This window comes from Phacochoerus africanus, chromosome 5 (genome assembly GCF_016906955.1).
Source record: "Phacochoerus africanus isolate WHEZ1 chromosome 5, ROS_Pafr_v1, whole genome shotgun sequence".
Classification (NCBI taxonomy): Eukaryota; Metazoa; Chordata; class Mammalia; order Artiodactyla; family Suidae; genus Phacochoerus; species Phacochoerus africanus.
In genome coordinates, this window is record NC_062548.1 from 100,657,370 (window position 1) to 100,675,644 (window position 18,275).

Sequence of the window (18,275 nt, forward strand, 5' to 3'; positions counted from 1 at the left end):
TTATTTAGGAGTATATTAGATAATTTCCATATATTTGTGAATTTTCCACTTTTCTTTGTGTTAAGACTTACATTGTGACCTAATATATGATCTACCCTGGAGAATGTTCCATGTGCCCTTGAGAAGAATGGGGGTTTTTTGTTTGTTTTTTTTGTTTTTGTTTGTTTTTAACTGCTATTGGATGAAACATTCTATGTATGTCTATTAGGTCCATTTGTTCTAATGTATAGTTCCAGCCCAAGGTTATGTTGTCTCTTTTCACTTCAGAATACTTAATATATTTGAGAGTTCTGATGTTGAGTCTATATATATTTATGATTGTTATATTCTCTTGATGAATTGACACATTTATCACTATATAGTTGCCTTCTTTCTATCTTGTTACAACTTTTGAGTTAAGATCTATTTTGTCTGACATAAGTATAGCTACCCTTGCTTCCTTTTGATTTCCACTTGCAAGGAATGTCTTTCTCCATCCTTCAATTTTGAGCCTGTGTGTGTCCATGAAGTTGAAATGAATCTCTTACTATAAGCACCATGTAGTTGGCTCTTTTTTAATCCATTCAGCCACTTCATACCTTTTGATTGAAGGATTTAATTAATTTACATTTTGAGTAATTTTTAAGAGATAAAGGCCTACTAACATCATCCTTGTCATGTTTTCTAGCTGTTTTGTAGTTGCCACGTTCCTTTCTTCCTGTCTTCCTTAGTGAATTGATGATTTTCCATAGTGGTATAGTTCGATTCCCTTCTCTTCGTGTATTGTGTATCTAGTTTTGGTTTTTGCTTGATAGTTAGCATGACTTCTCTTTTGTGAGAAAACTGTTACTTATAGAGCTGCTTGTGTTCTTTCTTTCCTTTAACCACATATCTGCCAAATGATTTATCTTCTGATTACCCATGTCATCAGACATAAATAAGTAGATAAAAATAGTAAAGTGTTGAAAATACAGAGCAAAGTAGGGCAGGGGACTTTCCCTACAACAGTATATTAAAATATGTGGCTATAAAACAATTAAAATATACAAATTGACAGAAATAAAAGAGACCAGTATAGATAACTTTAAAACATACCCTAGTATGTATAAAAATTCATAAAAGATGCATCACTAATGGTAAGTGAATGGGTATTATTTTGGGGGGTTTATATATTTTTTGCATTAGAGTATAGTTGATTAATGATGTTGTGCAAATTTCTGCTGTACAGCAAAATGACCCAGTCATACATATGTATGCGTTCCTTTTTTTTTTGTCTTTTTTTTAGGGCCAAACCCACAGCATATGGATATTCCCAGGCTAGGGGTCAAATCGGAGCTGCAGCTGCCAACCACAGCCATACCAATACCAGATCCAAGCCGTGTCTGCAACCTATACCACAGCTCACGGCAATGCCGGATCCTCAACCCACTGATCAGGGCCAGAGATCAAACTCGTGTCCTACTAGTTGGGTTTGTTACCACTGAGCCACAACAGGAACTCCTGTTCCTTTCTTATATTATCTTCCATCATGGTCTATCCAAGAGACTCAGTATAGTTCCCTCTGGTATATGGTAGGACCTCATTGCTTATTCATTCTAAATGTAATAGTTTGCATCTACTAACGCCAATATCCCCATCCATCCCACTCCCTCCCCCAGCACCCTTGGCAACCACAAGTCAGTCTGTTTTCTGTCTGTGAGTCTCTTCCTGTTTTGTAGATAGGTACATATTTTAGATTACACATAAGTGATATATGGTATTTGTCTTTCACTGACTTAATTTAGTATGATGATCCCTGGTTGCATCCATGTTGCTGCAAGTGGCATTATTTCATTCCTTTTTTATGACTGAGTGGTATTCTACTGTATATATGTACCATATCATCTTAATCCATTTATCTGTTGATGGACATTTGGGTTGTTTCCTTGTTTTGGCTTTTGTGAATACTGCTGCTATAAACATATGTGTGCATGTATCTTTTTTTTTCTTTTTTTTTAATTACTTAATGAATTTTATTACATTTATAGGTGTACAACAATCATCACAAATTTTACAGCATTTCCATACCAAACCTTCAGTGCACCCTCCCACCCCCAAACCTGATTCATTTAGAAACCATAAATTTTTCAAAGCCTCTGAGTCAGTATCTGTTCTGCAAAAAAGATCATTCTGTCCTTTTTTCAGATTCCACATGTGAGTGAAAACATTTGATGTTGGTGTCTAATTGTATGGCTGACTTGACTTAGCATGATAATTTCTAGGTCCATCCAGGTGGCTACAAATGCCATTATCACCTTCCTTTTAATGGCTGAATAATATTCCATTGTGTATATGTACCACATCGTCTTTATCTACTCCTCTGTTGATGGACGTTTAGGTTGTTTCCAAGTCTTGGCTGTTGCATATAGTGCTGCAGTGAACATCGGAGTACATGTGTCTTTTCGCGTCATCATTTTCCCTGGATAGATGCCCAGGAGTGGGATTGCTAGATCAAATGGTAGTTCTATTTTGTGTTTTCCGAGGAATCTCCATACTGTTTTCCACAGTGGTTGCACCAATTTACATTCCCACCAATGGTATAATAGGGTTCCTTTTTCTCCACACCCTCTCCAGCACTTACTGTTTATAGACTTTTGGATGATGGCCATTTTGGCCAGTGTAAGGTGGTACCTCATAGTGGTTTTGATATGCATTTCTCTAATAGTGAGTGATGTTGTACATCTTTTCATGTGTTTTTTGGCCATCTGTATGTCTTCTTTGGAGAACTGTCTGTTTAGATCTTCTGCCCATTTTTTGATGGGGTTGTTTGTTTTTATGGTATTGAGCTGTAGGAGGTGTTTATAAATTTTGGAGATTAATTCCTTGGTGATTCACTTGAGAGTATTTTCTCCCATTCTGTGGGTTGTCTTTTCATTTTGTTTAAGGTTTCCTTTGCTATGCAGAAACTTTTAAGTTTAATTAGGTCCCATTTGTTTGTTTTTTGCTGTCATTACTCTAGGAGGTGGATCTGAGAAGATATTGCTGTTGTTTGTATTGGAGAGTGTTGGGGTATGTTTTCCTCTAAGAGTTTTATAGTGTCTGGTGTTATATCTAGATCTTTAATCCATTTGGAGTTTATTTTTGTGTATGGTGTTAGGGAGTGTTCTAATTTCATTCTTTTCCATGTGGCCATCCAGTTTTCTCAGCACCACTTACTGAACAGACTGTCTTTTCTCCATTATATATTCTTGCCTCCTTTGTCATAGATTAGTTGACTCTAGGTGTGTGGGTTTAATTCTGGGCTTTCTATCCTGTTCCTCTGATCTATATTTCTGTCTTTGTGCCAGTACCATATGATTTTGATGACTGTAGCTTTGTAGTATAGTCTGAAGTCCGGGAGACTGTAGCTTTGTAGTATAGCCTGAAGTCCGGGAGCCTGATTCCTCCAGCTCCATTTTTCTTTTTCAGGATGTCTTTGGCTATTCTGGATCTTTTGTGCTTCCAAACAACCTTTAAAATATTTTGTTCAAGTTCTGTGAAAAAATGTCCTTGGTAATTTGGTAGGGATTGCATTGAATCTGTAGATTGCCTTGGGTAGTGTAGTCATTTTTATAATAGTGACTCTTCCAGTCCAAGAGCATGGTATGTCTTTCCATCTGTTTGTGTCATCTTTGATTTCTTTCATCAGCGTCTTATAGTTTTCAGAGTACAGGTCTTTTGTCTCTTTAGGTAGGTTTATTCCTAAGTATTTTATTCTTTTTGATGTAATGGTAAACGGGATTTTAGAAAACGTCCAACAAACAAAAGTCTAGGACCAAATGGCTTCACAGGCGAATTCTATCAAACATTTAGAGAAGAGCTAATATTTATCCTTCTGAAACTATTCCAGAAAATTGCAGAGGAAGGGACACTCCCAAACTCATTCTATGAGGCCACCATCACCCTGATACCAAAACCAGACAAAGATACCACACACACAAAAAAAAATTACAGGCCAATTTCACTGATGAACATAGATGCAAAAATCCTCAACAAAATACTAGCAAAGCGAATCCAATAATACATTAAAAGGATTGTACATCATGATCAAGTGGGATTTATCCCAGGGATGCAAGGGTTCTTCAATATCCACAAATCCATCAGTGTGATACACCACATTAACAAACTGAAGAATAAAAACCATATGATCCTCTCAATAGATGCAGAAAAAGCCTTTGACAAAATCCTACACCCATTTCTGATAAAAAAAAATCCCTTCAGAAAGTGGGCATAGAGGGAACCTACCTCAACATGATAAAAGCCACATATGACAAACCCACAGCTAACATCATTATCAATGGTGAGAAGCTGAAAGAATTCCCACTGAGATCAGGAACAAGACAAGGATGTCCACTCTCACCACTACTCTTCAACATAAGTTTTAGAAGTCCTAGCCACAACAATCAGAGAAGTAAAAGAAAGAAAAGGAATCCAAATTGGAAAGGAAGAAGTCAAACTATTACTATTTGCTGATGACATGATACTATACCTAGAGAATCCTAAAGACTACCAGAAAACTGTTAGAGCTCATCCATGAATTTGGCAAAGTCACAGGATATGAAATTAATACACAGAAATTGATGGCGTTTCTGTATACTAACAATGAAAGATCAGAAAGAGTAATTAGGGAAGCAATCCCGTTTACCATCGCATCAAAAATCATGTATCTTTTTGAATTACAGTTTTTTCCAGATAGATGCCCAGGTGTGGGATGGGTGGATCATATACAGTTCTATTTATAGTTTTCTGAGGAATCCATACCGTTTTCCATAGTCATCATACCAATTTACAGTCAACAGTGTAGGAAGGTTCCCTTTTCTCCATGCCCTCTCCAGCATTTGTTATTTTTAAACTTATTAATGATGGCCATTCTGAAATGTGTGAGGTGGTACTTCACTGTAACTTTGATTTACATTTATTAGGGGTTTTGAACATGTTTTCGTGTGCCTCCTGGCCATTTGTATGTCTTTGGAGAAGTGTCTATTTATATCGTCTGCCCATTTTTCGATCGAGTTGTTTGTTTTTTTGTCATTGACTTGTATGGGTTGTTTGTATATTTTGGAGATTAATACCTTGTCAGTTGCATCATTTGCAATTATTTTCTCCCATTCTGTAGGTCATCTTTTTGGTTTCTTTTTTTTTCTTTTTTTCTTTTTTTTTTTTCCATGTTTCTTTTGCTGTGTCAAAGCTTGTAAGTTTGATTAGGTCCCATTTGTTTATTTTTGTTTTTATTTCTATTGCCTGGGGAGACTAATTGAAGAAAAATGTCAGAATCTTCTATTCTAGAAGTTTTATGGTATCATGTCTTATGTTTTGGTCTTTAAGCCACTTTGAGTTTGTTTTTGTGCATAGAGTGAGGATGTGTTCAAGTTTCACGATTTCTATACAGCTGTCAAGTTTTCCAGCACCACTTGCTGAAGAAACTATCTTTTTCCCATTTTATATTCTTGCCTCCTTTGTCAAAGATTAATTCACCATAGGTGTCTTGGTTTATTTCTGGGCTCTCTTCCATTGATCCGTGTGTCTGTTTTTGTGCCAGTACCACACTGTCTTAATTATTGTAGCTTTGTAGTATTGTCTGAAGTCTGGGAGAGTTATGCCTTCTGCTTTTTTTGTTCTTTTTCCTCAGGATTGCTTTGGTAATTCTGGACCTTTTATGGTTCCACATAAATTTCTGGATTACTTGTTCAAGTTCTGTGAAAAATGTCATGGGTAATTTGATAGGGATCACAGTAAATCAGTAGATGGCCTTGGGTTGTATTGGCATTTTAAGGTATTAATTTTTCCCATCCAGGAGAATTCTTCCTTTATTGACATTTTATGGTTCTCAATGTATAAGTCTTTCAGCTCCTTGGTCAAGTTTATTCCTAGGTATTTTATTTTTAGGGGTGTGATTTTAAAATACGTTTTTTCTTATATTCTTTTTCTAATATTTCATTGTGAGTACAGAAAGATGCAGCTGATTTCTGAATTGGCTTGTGTCTTGCTACTTTGCTGAATTCGTTGATCAGTTCGAGTAGTTTTTGTGTGAAGTCCTTAGGGTTGTCTATCTGTATATAGTCTCATGTCATCTACACATGGTGACAATTTTACTTCTCTTCGAATTTGAATACCATTTATTTATTTATTTACTTGTTTATTTATTTATTTATTTTTGTCTGATTGCTCTGGCTAGGACTTCCTATACTATGTTGAATAAAAGTGGTGAGAGTGGGCATCCTTGTCTTATTCCAGATTTTAGTAAAAAGACTTTCAGCTTTTTTCCATTGAGTATTATATTGGCTGTGGGTTTATAATAAATGGCTTATGCATAGATTGGCACTCTTTATATTATCCCATAGATACCTTACATTGCTTTTGTTTTTTTATTTAGTTTTCTCTCTGCTTCCTGACTGGTCATTTCCATTGGTCTCTCTTCCAAATCACTTACAATTCCTCTGCATTACTCATTCTGATATTCAGTCCCTTTTACCAAGTTTTCATCTCTGCAAATTAATTTTCTAGTTTTTCTTTGCTCCTCCTTACAGTTTCTGGTTCCTTTTTAAAGTAATCTGTGTTACTGTCGATATCCATTGTTAATTCCTTCAGTTACCTGCTTTTTGAACTCAGTATCTGTTAGACTGCACAGGTCTGTTTCATTTTCATTTGCTCCTTCAGGGGAATTCTCCTTTTCTTTTAACTGGGAGTGGCCCTAAGCGTCTTCATTTTCTTATATATTTCTTACTTTTCCTAGCCCAAGTCTCAGCCCCCAGCCCCTGACCTAGCATCTCAGGCTGTGGTGTGCATGGGGTGGTGGTACCGATGGTCTGTGTGGCTCCGATTTGCCCTCCTCCAGCTGGCTACTGTTCTTTTCTCCAAGACTTGAGGCTCCCCACTCCTCCACACCCAGTCCCAGCTGATCTCCCTGCTAGTCAAGGGGCCTCCGAGGGTGCAGATTTCTTTCCACAGCTCCCTCCCAACAGTGCTGGTCTTATCCTATTCCTTTTTTTCTCTTTTCTTCTCTCTTTTTTTCCCTTTCATTGTCCCCAGTTAAAGTAGAAAGGTTTCTTGTCCTTTTGGAAGTCTGAGGTCTTCTGCCAGCCTTCAGTGGTTGTTCTGTGTGAATCATTCTACATGTAGATGGGGTTTTTGTGAGGTGTTTATGGGAGAAGGTGAGCACCACATCCTGTTCCTCTGCCATCTTGATCCCGCCTTTTGGGTATTATTTTTTAATTTTGTTGGGGATGTTGAATATTTGGACAAAAGTAATTTCCATCAATTCGTAATTCAACATACATTCCTAAAAGATTTTAAGGATCTGGTAAAAATACATTTAAAAAAAATCTTGGTGAGGACATAAGTATTTCTTGTTTGAAATTGTCCCAGATCATAAAAATCAATAGAAGAAATTACAAAGGGTAGTACAAGTATTCTTTTTTTTGTTTGTTTTGTTTTTTTTTGTTTTAGGGCTGCACCCATGGCATATGGAAGTTTCCAGACTAGGGGTCAAATTGGAGCTGCAACTGCCAGCCTACACCACAGCCAGTGCAACACAGAATCTGAGCTGTGTCTGTGACCTACAGCACATTTCATGGTAACAGCAGATCCCTCACCCACTGAGCAAGGCCAGGGATTGATCCTGCATCCTCATGGATACTAGTCAGATTCATTTCTGCTGTGCCACAATGGGAATTGCCTATCACCAAATTTTAAATGAATACAGACACATCACAATAAAATTGACAAATATTTCAATATAATTCAGTATAAAAGGAACTTTACCAAAATGCTTATCTCTGGGGAGTAGAATTCAGAGTTATTTCTTTATCATATTTTTTAGTAGTTTCAGTATGAATTACTTTTTGTAATAAGGAAACATGTAATATAACATTTAAAGGTATCCAGCGTGTCAGTGGGAATTAGTATCATGCTTTGGGGATAATATCTGATTATGTTTAGCAAGAGTAATAAAAATACTCTTTTTTTTTGTCTTTTTTGTTGTTGTTGTTGTTGCTATTTCTTGGGCTGCTCCCGCGGCATATGGAGGTTCCCAGGCTAGGGGTTGAATTGGAGCTGTAGCCACCGGCCTATGCCAGAGCCACAGCAACGCGGGATCCGAGCCGCGTCTGCAACCTACACCACAGCTCACGGCAACGCCGGATCGTTAACCCACTGAGCAAGGGCAGGGACCGAACCCGCAACCTCATGGTTCCTAGTCGGATTCGTTAACCACTGCGCCACAATGGGAACTCCAAAATACTCTTTATTAAAGTAGTATTTCTATTACTAAGAATTTATCCCAGAGAGAGGAAAACTATCTTCATGGTCTGTTCCCTTTCATATTTATTATAATGAAACATTAAAATTAAATTTTTAAGAATTGTAATTCAATTCGATAGAATATTAAGTAGCCATTAAAAATAATGATCATAGGGAGTTGCCGCTGTGGCACAGGTACAGTGTTTTCCCTGCAGCAGGGGGCTCGATCCCTGGACCAGAGCAGTGGGTTAAGCATCTGGTATTGCTGCATCATAGGTTGCACCTGCAGCTTACATTCGATCCCTGGCCTGGGAATTTCCATGTAACAACAGTGATGATCATAAAGATTGTGTAACTGATGTCAGGGGAGATGATAATGTTATATAAAGCAAAAAACACAGAATCCAGAATTGCATCTATATTTCAGTAACATCTGTTTAAAGGCACACGAAATACAAATAAGCTTTAGAAGGAAAAATAGGAAAATTTAAATTGTTAATTTTAAGTGTGTTAGGTTAGTGGGATTGTGGGGGGTTTTCTTCCTGACTCTTGTTTGTTGTAAAAACTGGGAGAGTGGTGGGGGGAAGACATCCATCGTGCTTAGAAAAGAAAAACAAAGTAAACTCTGCATCCTTTTTCTTCCCTCAATTACCTATCTCCTCTACAATTACATAACTCCTCTAGGATGTTTATTACCTCTTCTAGGCAAAAAGCCTTATCTATTAGTATGATTAAGTGAGAGTGAAATGATATCTGTAGTCTACCTTGAAATGCATTTAAGAAAAAAGATGGATTGATGAATGCAAAGATATGTGATAAAGAAAGTATAGCAGGAAAGCTCCCAATTACGGTTCATCTATACAAGGGACAAGTATGTAGCTTTTAAAAAGAATGATGGGGAGTTCCCATCGTGGCTCAGTGGAATCATATCTGACTAGTATCCATGAGGATGCAGGTTCTATCCCTGGCCTCTCAGTGAGATAAGGATCCATTATTACCATGAGCTGTGGTGTAGATTGCAGATGCAGCTTGGATCTGGTGTGGCTGTGGCCAGCAGCTACAGCTCTGATTAGACCCTTAGCTTGGGAACTTCCATATGCTGCAGGTGCAGCCCTAAAAAGACCAAAAAAAAGAAAAAAAACCTATTAAAAGGAATGATGGGGGGTTCTCTGGTGGCTCAGAGGATTAAAGATCTGCTCTTGTCATTGTAGCTGCTCAGGTCCTTGCTGTGGTGTGGGTTTAATCCCTGGCCCAGCAACTTCTACACACCACAGACATGTCCAAAAAAAAAAGAAGAAACTATAGCAAAACAGTAATGATTGAATCTCAGTGGTGGATATATGGGTGTTTACCTTATATTTCCTTCAACTTTTTATATATTTGAAGAATATACATGATGAAGTGTTAAAAGAAGTTATTTTGAATGCCTTCAGGAAGGAAATAAGAAAAATAACAGCCAAATTGCAAACAGTATTCACTAAGAAGTTTTACATTCTAGCTGAATTGTAGGTTTATATATATATACTGAACACCAGTGAGATACTGTCATTAACAAGATAGTTTGCATTTGAAATTTGTTGGGTTTTCATCTCTCTCTCTCTCTCCTGTGTAGCTTTTTTGTTTTCCTTTATCTTACAAAAGACAGTCGTTTTCTCACCATGAATATTATGAACAAGACCACTTCTGAGGTGTGGTTGATAGATGGCCTGAGTCCTTGGGACCCTCCAGTACTTATCCAGAAGCGAATACATGGGGTCCTGTACTATGTAGAACATAGAGATGATGAATTATACATTCTCACCAATGTTGGCGAGCCTACAGAATTCAAGGTAAATCCTATATTCTCCTGGTCCCCGTTTAGGTTGTCACACAGTGTCACACTAGTATCAACAATATTTCTTGCTCTAAGAGTTCATTGTTTTGTAGACTTTGGGTAAAGTGTGAAAATTGATGCTACCTTCTGATGCATGACCAATCCCATTTCTCTTCTGTTGTTATAACTAATACCTCTTCATATTTTTAGTTGTAGCTAAAAAGGTTGCTAATGAAAATATACTCTATCCTGAATATGTTAGTTATCAAAGCCAAATTTAGTGACCTACCAAACTTTTCTAAACTCCCGCTTTTTTGAGTCAACCATTTGATCTCAGGCAGTTCTTCTACTGGTCTCACCTTATCTTACTGATAGTTCCACAGTCACCTGGCTGTCAAATGTCAACTCACTCAGATGTCTATTGTTGACCATCACTGGGCCGTAGCCACCCAGCAGGATGCTATCCTGGGCGCATTCATACAGTGATGTCCACACTTCAGCCCTGACGCAGAATTAGTTCTTTCAGCTCTTCATGGTAGTCTGGTTTTCACTGGTTTCATCTCTGGATGCTGTAGTCATGTTCTGCTACCTAGATGTCTTCTAATTTTGTTCCACACAGCTAATGAGAACGGCAGCTGATACCCCTGCTATTATGAATTGGGATTTATTTTTCACAATGAAGAGAAATACCAAAGTTGTAGACTTGGACATGTTTAAGGATCACTGTGTTCTGTTTTTGAAGCACAGCAATCTACTTTATGTTAATGTCATTGGTTTGGCTGACGATTCAGTTCGGTCTCTAAAGGTATGTTTAATTTTCAAAAGAGAATACTGTTAATCAAAATACATGATACATGAAGTTTATTAACAGAACATCAGATTTTGAATAATATCTGTGTGCTTTTTCTTAAAAGGAAATGAATTTTAATAGTATTTAGCACATTGAGTTTAGAAGATTTGTTTTAGAATTACTTAAGAGGACGTTGCTTTTAATGCACTTTTACTTAAAAATCCTGAACTTTAGAAGTAGGCTTAAGTGCCATTTTATTTTTTTTCTCCTTTTTCTTTTTAAATGCCCATACCCACAGCATATGGAAGTTTTTTTGGTGTATTTAGGGCTGCACTTGCAGCATATGGAGGTTCCCAGGCTAGGGGGTTGATTCAGAGTTTAGCTGTCAGCCTATACCATAGCCACAGCAACGCAGGATCCCAGCCGAGTCTGCGACCTACACCACAGCTCATGGCAATGCCATATCATTAACCCACTGAATCAGGCCAAGGGTTGAACTTGCATCCTCATGGTTACTAGTCAGGTTTGTTAACCGCTGAGCCACTATAGGAATTCCTCTCTGTAACTTTTTTTTTTTTTTTTTTTTTGCTTTTTAGGGCCGCATCCGTGGCATATGGAGGTTCCCAGGCTAGGAGTCAAGTTGGAGCTGTAGCTACTGGCCTATCCCATAGCTGCAGCAACACCAGATCCCAGCCAGGTCTGTGACCTACACCACAGCTCACCGCAACACCAGATCCTTAACCCACTGAGCGAGGCCAGGCATTGAACCTGTGTCCTCCTGGATGCTAGTCAGGTTCATTTCCACTGAACCACAACAGGAACTCCCTTCTCTACAACTTTAGATATAGTAATAACTCAGGCCAGCTTGGCAGCTAATGCCTAACCACTTTCTCCTATTCCTATCCTGCAGCCCCAGTAAGGGTAGCAGTCGTGCCTACTATGTTTCTGCCACTGCATGCTTGTGTCTGCATCATCTCTTTGCCAATTTTCTCACCTGCGAGGATCAGAAAGTGGGTGGGCTTTGGTTCTTTCAACAAGGATGTAGCAGTGGTCTCCACTGCAACACATCTGTGATGTTGGCACATCCGCCTGGCAGGTTGACTCACTGATATTGCCTTTGGCTGCCAGGAAGGATAATCTGCCTCTAGAAATGAACTAGCTAAAATTGGTGAATGATAACATTATTGCCTAATTTTATAGCAGCATTTATATGTGAGTTAAGATAATAGGTTCTACAGGGAAGAAGAGAGGCCACTGTTTTGCTTGCTATGGCAAGAGTTGTTGAGCCAATTGACCAGCAAATAAAGACCACTAATACCTCCCTAATTGCAGCATTATCACAATTTTTGTTAATAAGCAATTCCTATAAATTCACTGGATGTTTAATAAATTACCATGTGCAAAGTACTGTATTGGGCATTCTGGAATGCAAAGATAGAACAAATTATCTGGCCTTAAGGAGAATGCAGTTTCTCATGAGATTAGACTAGTACACAAAGAATAAGTATAAGATGGTTTAAATAAGTGAGATCAAAAACATTAAATGTGGAGTTCCTGCTGTGGTGCAATGGGATTGGCACGTCTCTGTAGCACTGGAACGCAGATTCAGTCCCTGGCTCAGCAGAGTAAGTTAAGGATCCAGCATTGCCACAGCTGTGGTGTACTCCCAATTGCGGCTTGGATCTGATCCCTGGCCCGGGAACTCCATAAATTGCAGGGCAACCAAAAATACAACAAACAACAAATTTAAATGTGCTAGGGGACCCAAAGGAAAGGAAGAAGACCCAGGAAAGCTCTGGGGAGGAGTAGAATTTGAGATAAACCAAGGAGGATAAGTAGGATTTTGATGGGTGGCAAGGGGAGTGGTACTCTAAGACAAGAAAGTCTATCATGTGAAGCTTTAAGCTTAGATCAGAAAATGTTTAGGAAACTGCTAATAATTCATTTTTATTGAAGCAGAATAAATTTCTAGGGGATGAAGCTATCATTTGATGTTCTTTGACTGTCAAGATAATGTAAGGTCATGAATTTATGCATAAATCATGAAGAGGAAAACATTTGTAGTTTGAGGGCAGGGGAGTAATTTGAGGAGTCAAGCTATACTTCTGGGGTTATCTGGCAGCCATGTGAGAGCACACTGAAGCAACAAGTGATAAGGAGCATGGACTTTTGAGATTGTTATAGTGGTATAAGTAAGAAATAACAAAGACCTAAATAAAAACAAAGTTTTTCATCTATTTTATGAAGTCCGATTATCAAATGTAGTGTCTGGTGTCTTAGAAGGCTATGTAAGTATCCTTATAGTGGTATAAGTAAGAAATAACAAAGACCTAAATAAAAACAAAGTTTTTCATCTATTTTATGAAGTCCGATTATCAAATGTAGTGTCTGGTGTCTTAGAAGGCTATGTAAGTATCCTAAAATAAAAATGGTGATTTTAGCTGTAGCAGTTTTCTTACTGCCTTCATCTTATTTTTTGTAGGTATTTTAAAGATATGCCTCATCAGAACCAACATCATATCTTTCATTTATTCTGTATCCTCTTTTTCTTTATCCTTGACCTTTCCCAACCTGTGGTACCTATTATGATATTCTGAGTACAGTGTTCTAAATCATGATACATGGAATCAAATACTACATTGTATATGAGGTGCTACTTAAAGAGAATTTTGTAGATCAGTACCTGTTTATGAACTGGATAATACTGATTAATGTGCACAAATAGTGCCATTTACAGAGGATACTATCTTTAAGCCTTACTGTGAGTGGATTATAAAGTGTTTCTGTATGTAACATCTCTGCCCTGTGGACACTTGACAAAAAGCTTTACAAACTCAGTCTCAGCAATAGAAAATGTAAAAGATGAATATCCTTCGTTTTCATGTCATCAGTATTTCCTGGTACTATTTTTTTCTTCACTAAAAGAAGTGAGGGTTATTAATTGTTTGTGATACTTATTTAAGCAAATTGAGAAATATTTTGCTTTGTGTTAATAGCAATTCATTTGGAAGAACCTGCATGCTTGGACTGATTTTCTTTCAGCATGTATGTCATAATCATCCTTTCAGCAAGTGTGGTTTGCTAGCAGAACGCTTAAGCTAAACCTGTTTCTGTCAAATATCTAGGGAATATCTGCATATCACTTGGCCAACTTAAAATTTTTCTCAAGTACTGTCCATTAATATACATAGATGATACTGCAGTCTTATCTCAATAGGAATTGTGGCTTAAGGTATACTTGAGAGAGTTAAAAGTCCATAGCTTTGGAACAGGTTTTGTTATGATTAAAAACTAACCTGTTGTGGTGCAGCAGAAACAAATCTGACTAGTATCCATGAGGATGCGGCTTTGATCCCTGGCCTCACTCAGAGGGTTAGGACATGGCTCAGATCCCACATTGCCATGGCGTTGGCTGGCAGCTACAGCTCCAATTAGACCCCTAGCTGCCATGTGCAGCAGGTACAGTCCTAAAAAGCAAAAAAAAAAAAACAAAAAAAAAAACCTACAACCCTGGTCCCATTAAGTTTAAGACATACACCCCAAAGACTTTTTGATTTATTGGACAATGTAGTCAAAAACCAAGCTTAGTATATGAGTCACATGAAAACCGTTTTAAAGTCTCACCAAAGGGGAGAAAAACTGGTGCCCCTGTGGGCTGAGGAGCCCTGTGCCCTCAATCTGAGGCCTGTTAAAAGGTTGGTAGCAATGTGTGTTCCTCTTTTTCCCACTAAGGTCTCAATTTGCTCATTTCAGTTATGCTACGAGATTTCTCAACTTTTATGATTACATGTTTCTTTCCATTTATGGCTTATATTTAAATAGGTTATCCTTGAAAATAATCCTCAATCCGAGGGAAAAAATTAGAAATTCCTTTAGAGAGACATTGCCAATGTAAGTCCTTCGTGTTTCAGGGCAATGGATTCTTTGGATTAATTACAAGAAATTTGCTGAGTGAACATAAGCTCTTTGGCTGTGGTTTCTGTGGGTTAAATGGTACAGTCTTTATCCACATATTCCCCCACCTACCCTTTTTGAATGGTGCCACCAGTGCCATTGCTGTGCCAAGACCTCTGATTTTCTAAGGAATTTGCTTTTTCTACAATTACTCAAGAAGAGAAAGGCAATTTTCTATTAATGTTCTGACTCTCGGTACCGTTTCTAACACACTGTCAGCCTGCTTACTAGAGTTCTTTAAAAGGTGTAAGAGGGATGTTAGTGGAAGGCTTGAGGCTGGACCCCGCTGCTCTGAGAGAATAAATTTTGATTCCTTTCCTTTTTTCTTAAAGTTAAGAATCTTAATCATAATAGCTGTAAGTCTCTCAGAGCGGATGTGCGGGAAGGGTTTTGTTCTGCTCAATGGTTAGCCTGGGAGCTAAAGTTCAAAACAAATTGTAAATGCTTTAGTGCCGCTGAGCCAGTTTGTAGCCCTGAAATAATAACTGTCATCACAGTGGCTGTCCAGGCAGTAGAGTAAGGGCTGCTGGGTAAATTATTAAAAGTGCATGTGATAGATTTCATCTTCTGTGAGAACAGAGATCTTAGAGATGTCTCTGAGTTCTGGAATTATACTTGATCTGCTGTTATTTCTTAATCATTTTGCTGTTTCATTGCTCAAGTTTATATACCCCAAGATGAACTTTTTATTAAAGGAGAGTTCATGTAAATCTAGAATCATGATAAACCATTTTTCCTTAGTTTTTCCTTATTTTATTCATCATTAGTGTAGAGTTTTGGTTTTTTTTTGTTTTTTGTTTGTTTGTTTTTGTCTTTTTGCCATTTCTTGGGCTGCTCCCGCAGCACATGGAGGTTCCCAGGCTAGGGGGTCCAATCGGAGCTGTAGCCACCGGCCTACGCCAGAGCCACAGCAACGTGGGATCCGAGCCACGTCTGCAACCTACACCACAGCTTACGGCAACGCCAGATCGTTAACCCACTGAGCAAGGGCAGGGACCGAACCCACAACCTCATGGTTCCTAGTCGAATTCGTTAACCACTGCACCATGACGGGAACTCCTTTTTCTTTTTGTTTGTTTGTTTTTTGAGTTTTGTTTTTTACTTGAAATATTTTTTGTTGTGCTGAAGTAATTCTTAAATGAGGCATTATGTGATAGTGGATAAAAATAAACTAGATGTCCACATTGTCTTGTTTGGAGCAGACCCAGAAATTTAATTAATGATACTTAATGTCTCGCTAAAGGGTAAAAATAACTGTTTTATTTCTTTAGCTCCCTCCTTGGGCCTGTGGATTCATAATGGATACAAATTCAGACCCAAAGAACTGCCCCTTTCAGCTTTGCTCTCCAATACGTCCCCCCAAATATTACACATACAAGTTTGCAGAAGGCAAGCTGTATGAAGAAACGGGGCATGAAGACCCGATCACAAAGGCTAGTCGTGTTTTACGTATAGAAGCCAAAAGCAAGGTAAGTCTTTGTAATCTCCACCGATAGCCCCCATTTATTGAAAGCATACTGTTTGTCAAGTATTGAGGAGTTGCTGGGATTACATTAGCACAGTTTCGTAAAGTGGATCTCACGTTCCATAGCAAGACCCAAATTTTAGGAGGTACATGGACTTTTTTTTTTTTTTACTTTAATACTTAAGCATTTATTTTAACATGGATTAGAAAATTTATAACACGTCAAGTCCTTGACTTATGTGTTGTTATACCTAAATATTAAGAGTTGATTTAAAGAAAAAATAATCAGTTTATATGCAGTTATGGCAAAAATTATGAATGTGGTAAGCGATTGACTAGCATAAGCTAGACTAATAATAGTCCCTACCCTCAAGGAACTTAAATCTAGTGTGGAAGATGCCAGATTTTGATGAAGTAATTGCTAACGTACTAATAGCTACAAAGGAAAATGTACTGAGTACAGTGGAAACATATCATATAGGGACCTAACCTGATCTGGAGAGATTGGGGAAAGCTCTCTGAGGAAGTAATGTCTCAGGTAAGGCTTCTAGGATGATCAAGAGTTAAGCTGGAAAGGGGGGAAGGAGGATTCCGTTTTGGGCAGAGGCTCTGAATTTAGGGAGAAATGGTGCAAATAAGAAGTTTTGGAGAATGATATGGACAAAGTATAGAGTAAAAGCAGAAAGATTGTCAGGGGGCATTGGGAGGTGGGAGAGGTAGTAAGTAGAGGAGAAAATTTCTGCACGTAAGGAACAAATGAATATATAAAATATGGCCTCAAATTTAAGGATATTTCAGACCTTAGCACATCATACATTAGATGATTTTTCACGTGCTGGCAAAGAATTGACACAAGCTTTTTTTACTGTGAGTTTTTTCTTTAATTCATTGATTTTCTTTTAATATCTTTAAGTAGGATTTTTTGTGTGTGTGGCCCCACCCTCAGCATATGGAAGTTCCCAGGCCGGGACTGAATCCAAGCCACAGCTGCGACTTACACCGAAGCTGCAGCAATGCCACATTCTTTCAGCCCACTGCACCAGGTCAGGGATAGAACCCATGCCTCTGCAGTGACCCGGGCCACTGCAGTCAGATTCTTAACCCACTGTGCCACAGCGGGAACTCAAGAGCGAGGATTACTGTAATATTGCAAAAGCAATACATGTTAGAACAAATGCAAAAATATAGACTGAATAGAGTTAAATGACTACTCTTCAGTCCCATTTGCTGTACCAAATAGAAATAATCATTGCAGAGTTCCCGTTGTGGCTCAGCTGAAACGAACCAGGCTAGTAACCATGAGGATACAAGTTCGATCCCTAGCCCTGCTCAGTGGGTAAAGGATCCAGCGTTGCCATGAGCTGTGGTGTAGGTCACAGACATGGCTTAGATCTGAGGTGGCTGTGGCGTAAACTGGCAGCTGTAGCTCTAATTCGACCCCTAACCTGGAAACTTCCATATGCCCCAGTGCAGCCCTAAAAAGAAAAGAAGTAGTAATCATTGCTAACACGTTATTATGTTCCAGATTTTTCGGTTTTGTCAACAAAGTACATATGTTTAGGCCTTGTTTTGTTTTACAAACATGGAATTTATGCCAAAATGTTGTAATTATTATATCCCAAAGAGAAAAAGGAGTGAAGCTAAGCTCTTGGAGAGCCGAGGGATTCTGTATACACCTTAGGAAAGAAGGAAAGCATCTGCTCAAAGGAAGCTGCTGTGACTCTAGGCGTTTTTGCACTGCCAGTGAACTCTGGGATTCAGGCTATCATGGGACTTACTACCATCCTTACCTCTTCCTTTCCACTACTTTTCAACCAGCAGTTTTTTCCTCTGCTTTTTTAACTGAAGTTGGGGAGGAGATAGGAAGATGAAAACAAGATTATTTTATAGATGTTAATACACATCATTTTATGAGAATGAGTCTTGGGAGTTCCCATCGTGGCTCAGCAGTAACAAACCCAAGTAGTATCCATGAGAATGTGGGTTCCATCCCTGGCCTCGCTCAGTGGGTTAAGGAT

At 38.3% G+C, this 18,275-nt stretch overlaps 1 protein-coding gene across 4 annotated transcripts in view; it reads left to right on the forward strand.

Moving 5' to 3' along the window:
* The window catches only part of PREPL (prolyl endopeptidase like), a 68,641-nt gene that overhangs the window by 35,351 nt on the left and 15,015 nt on the right, over positions 1-18,275 (forward strand). For all 4 annotated transcript variants that reach the window (XM_047782158.1, XM_047782159.1, XM_047782161.1 and 1 more), the window contains 3 exons: positions 9,848-10,064; positions 10,668-10,853; positions 16,064-16,261. In XM_047782158.1, the coding sequence (XP_047638114.1) occupies positions 9,848-10,064; positions 10,668-10,853; positions 16,064-16,261 (601 nt within the window). The remainder of the gene's footprint in view (positions 1-9,847; positions 10,065-10,667; positions 10,854-16,063; positions 16,262-18,275) is intronic.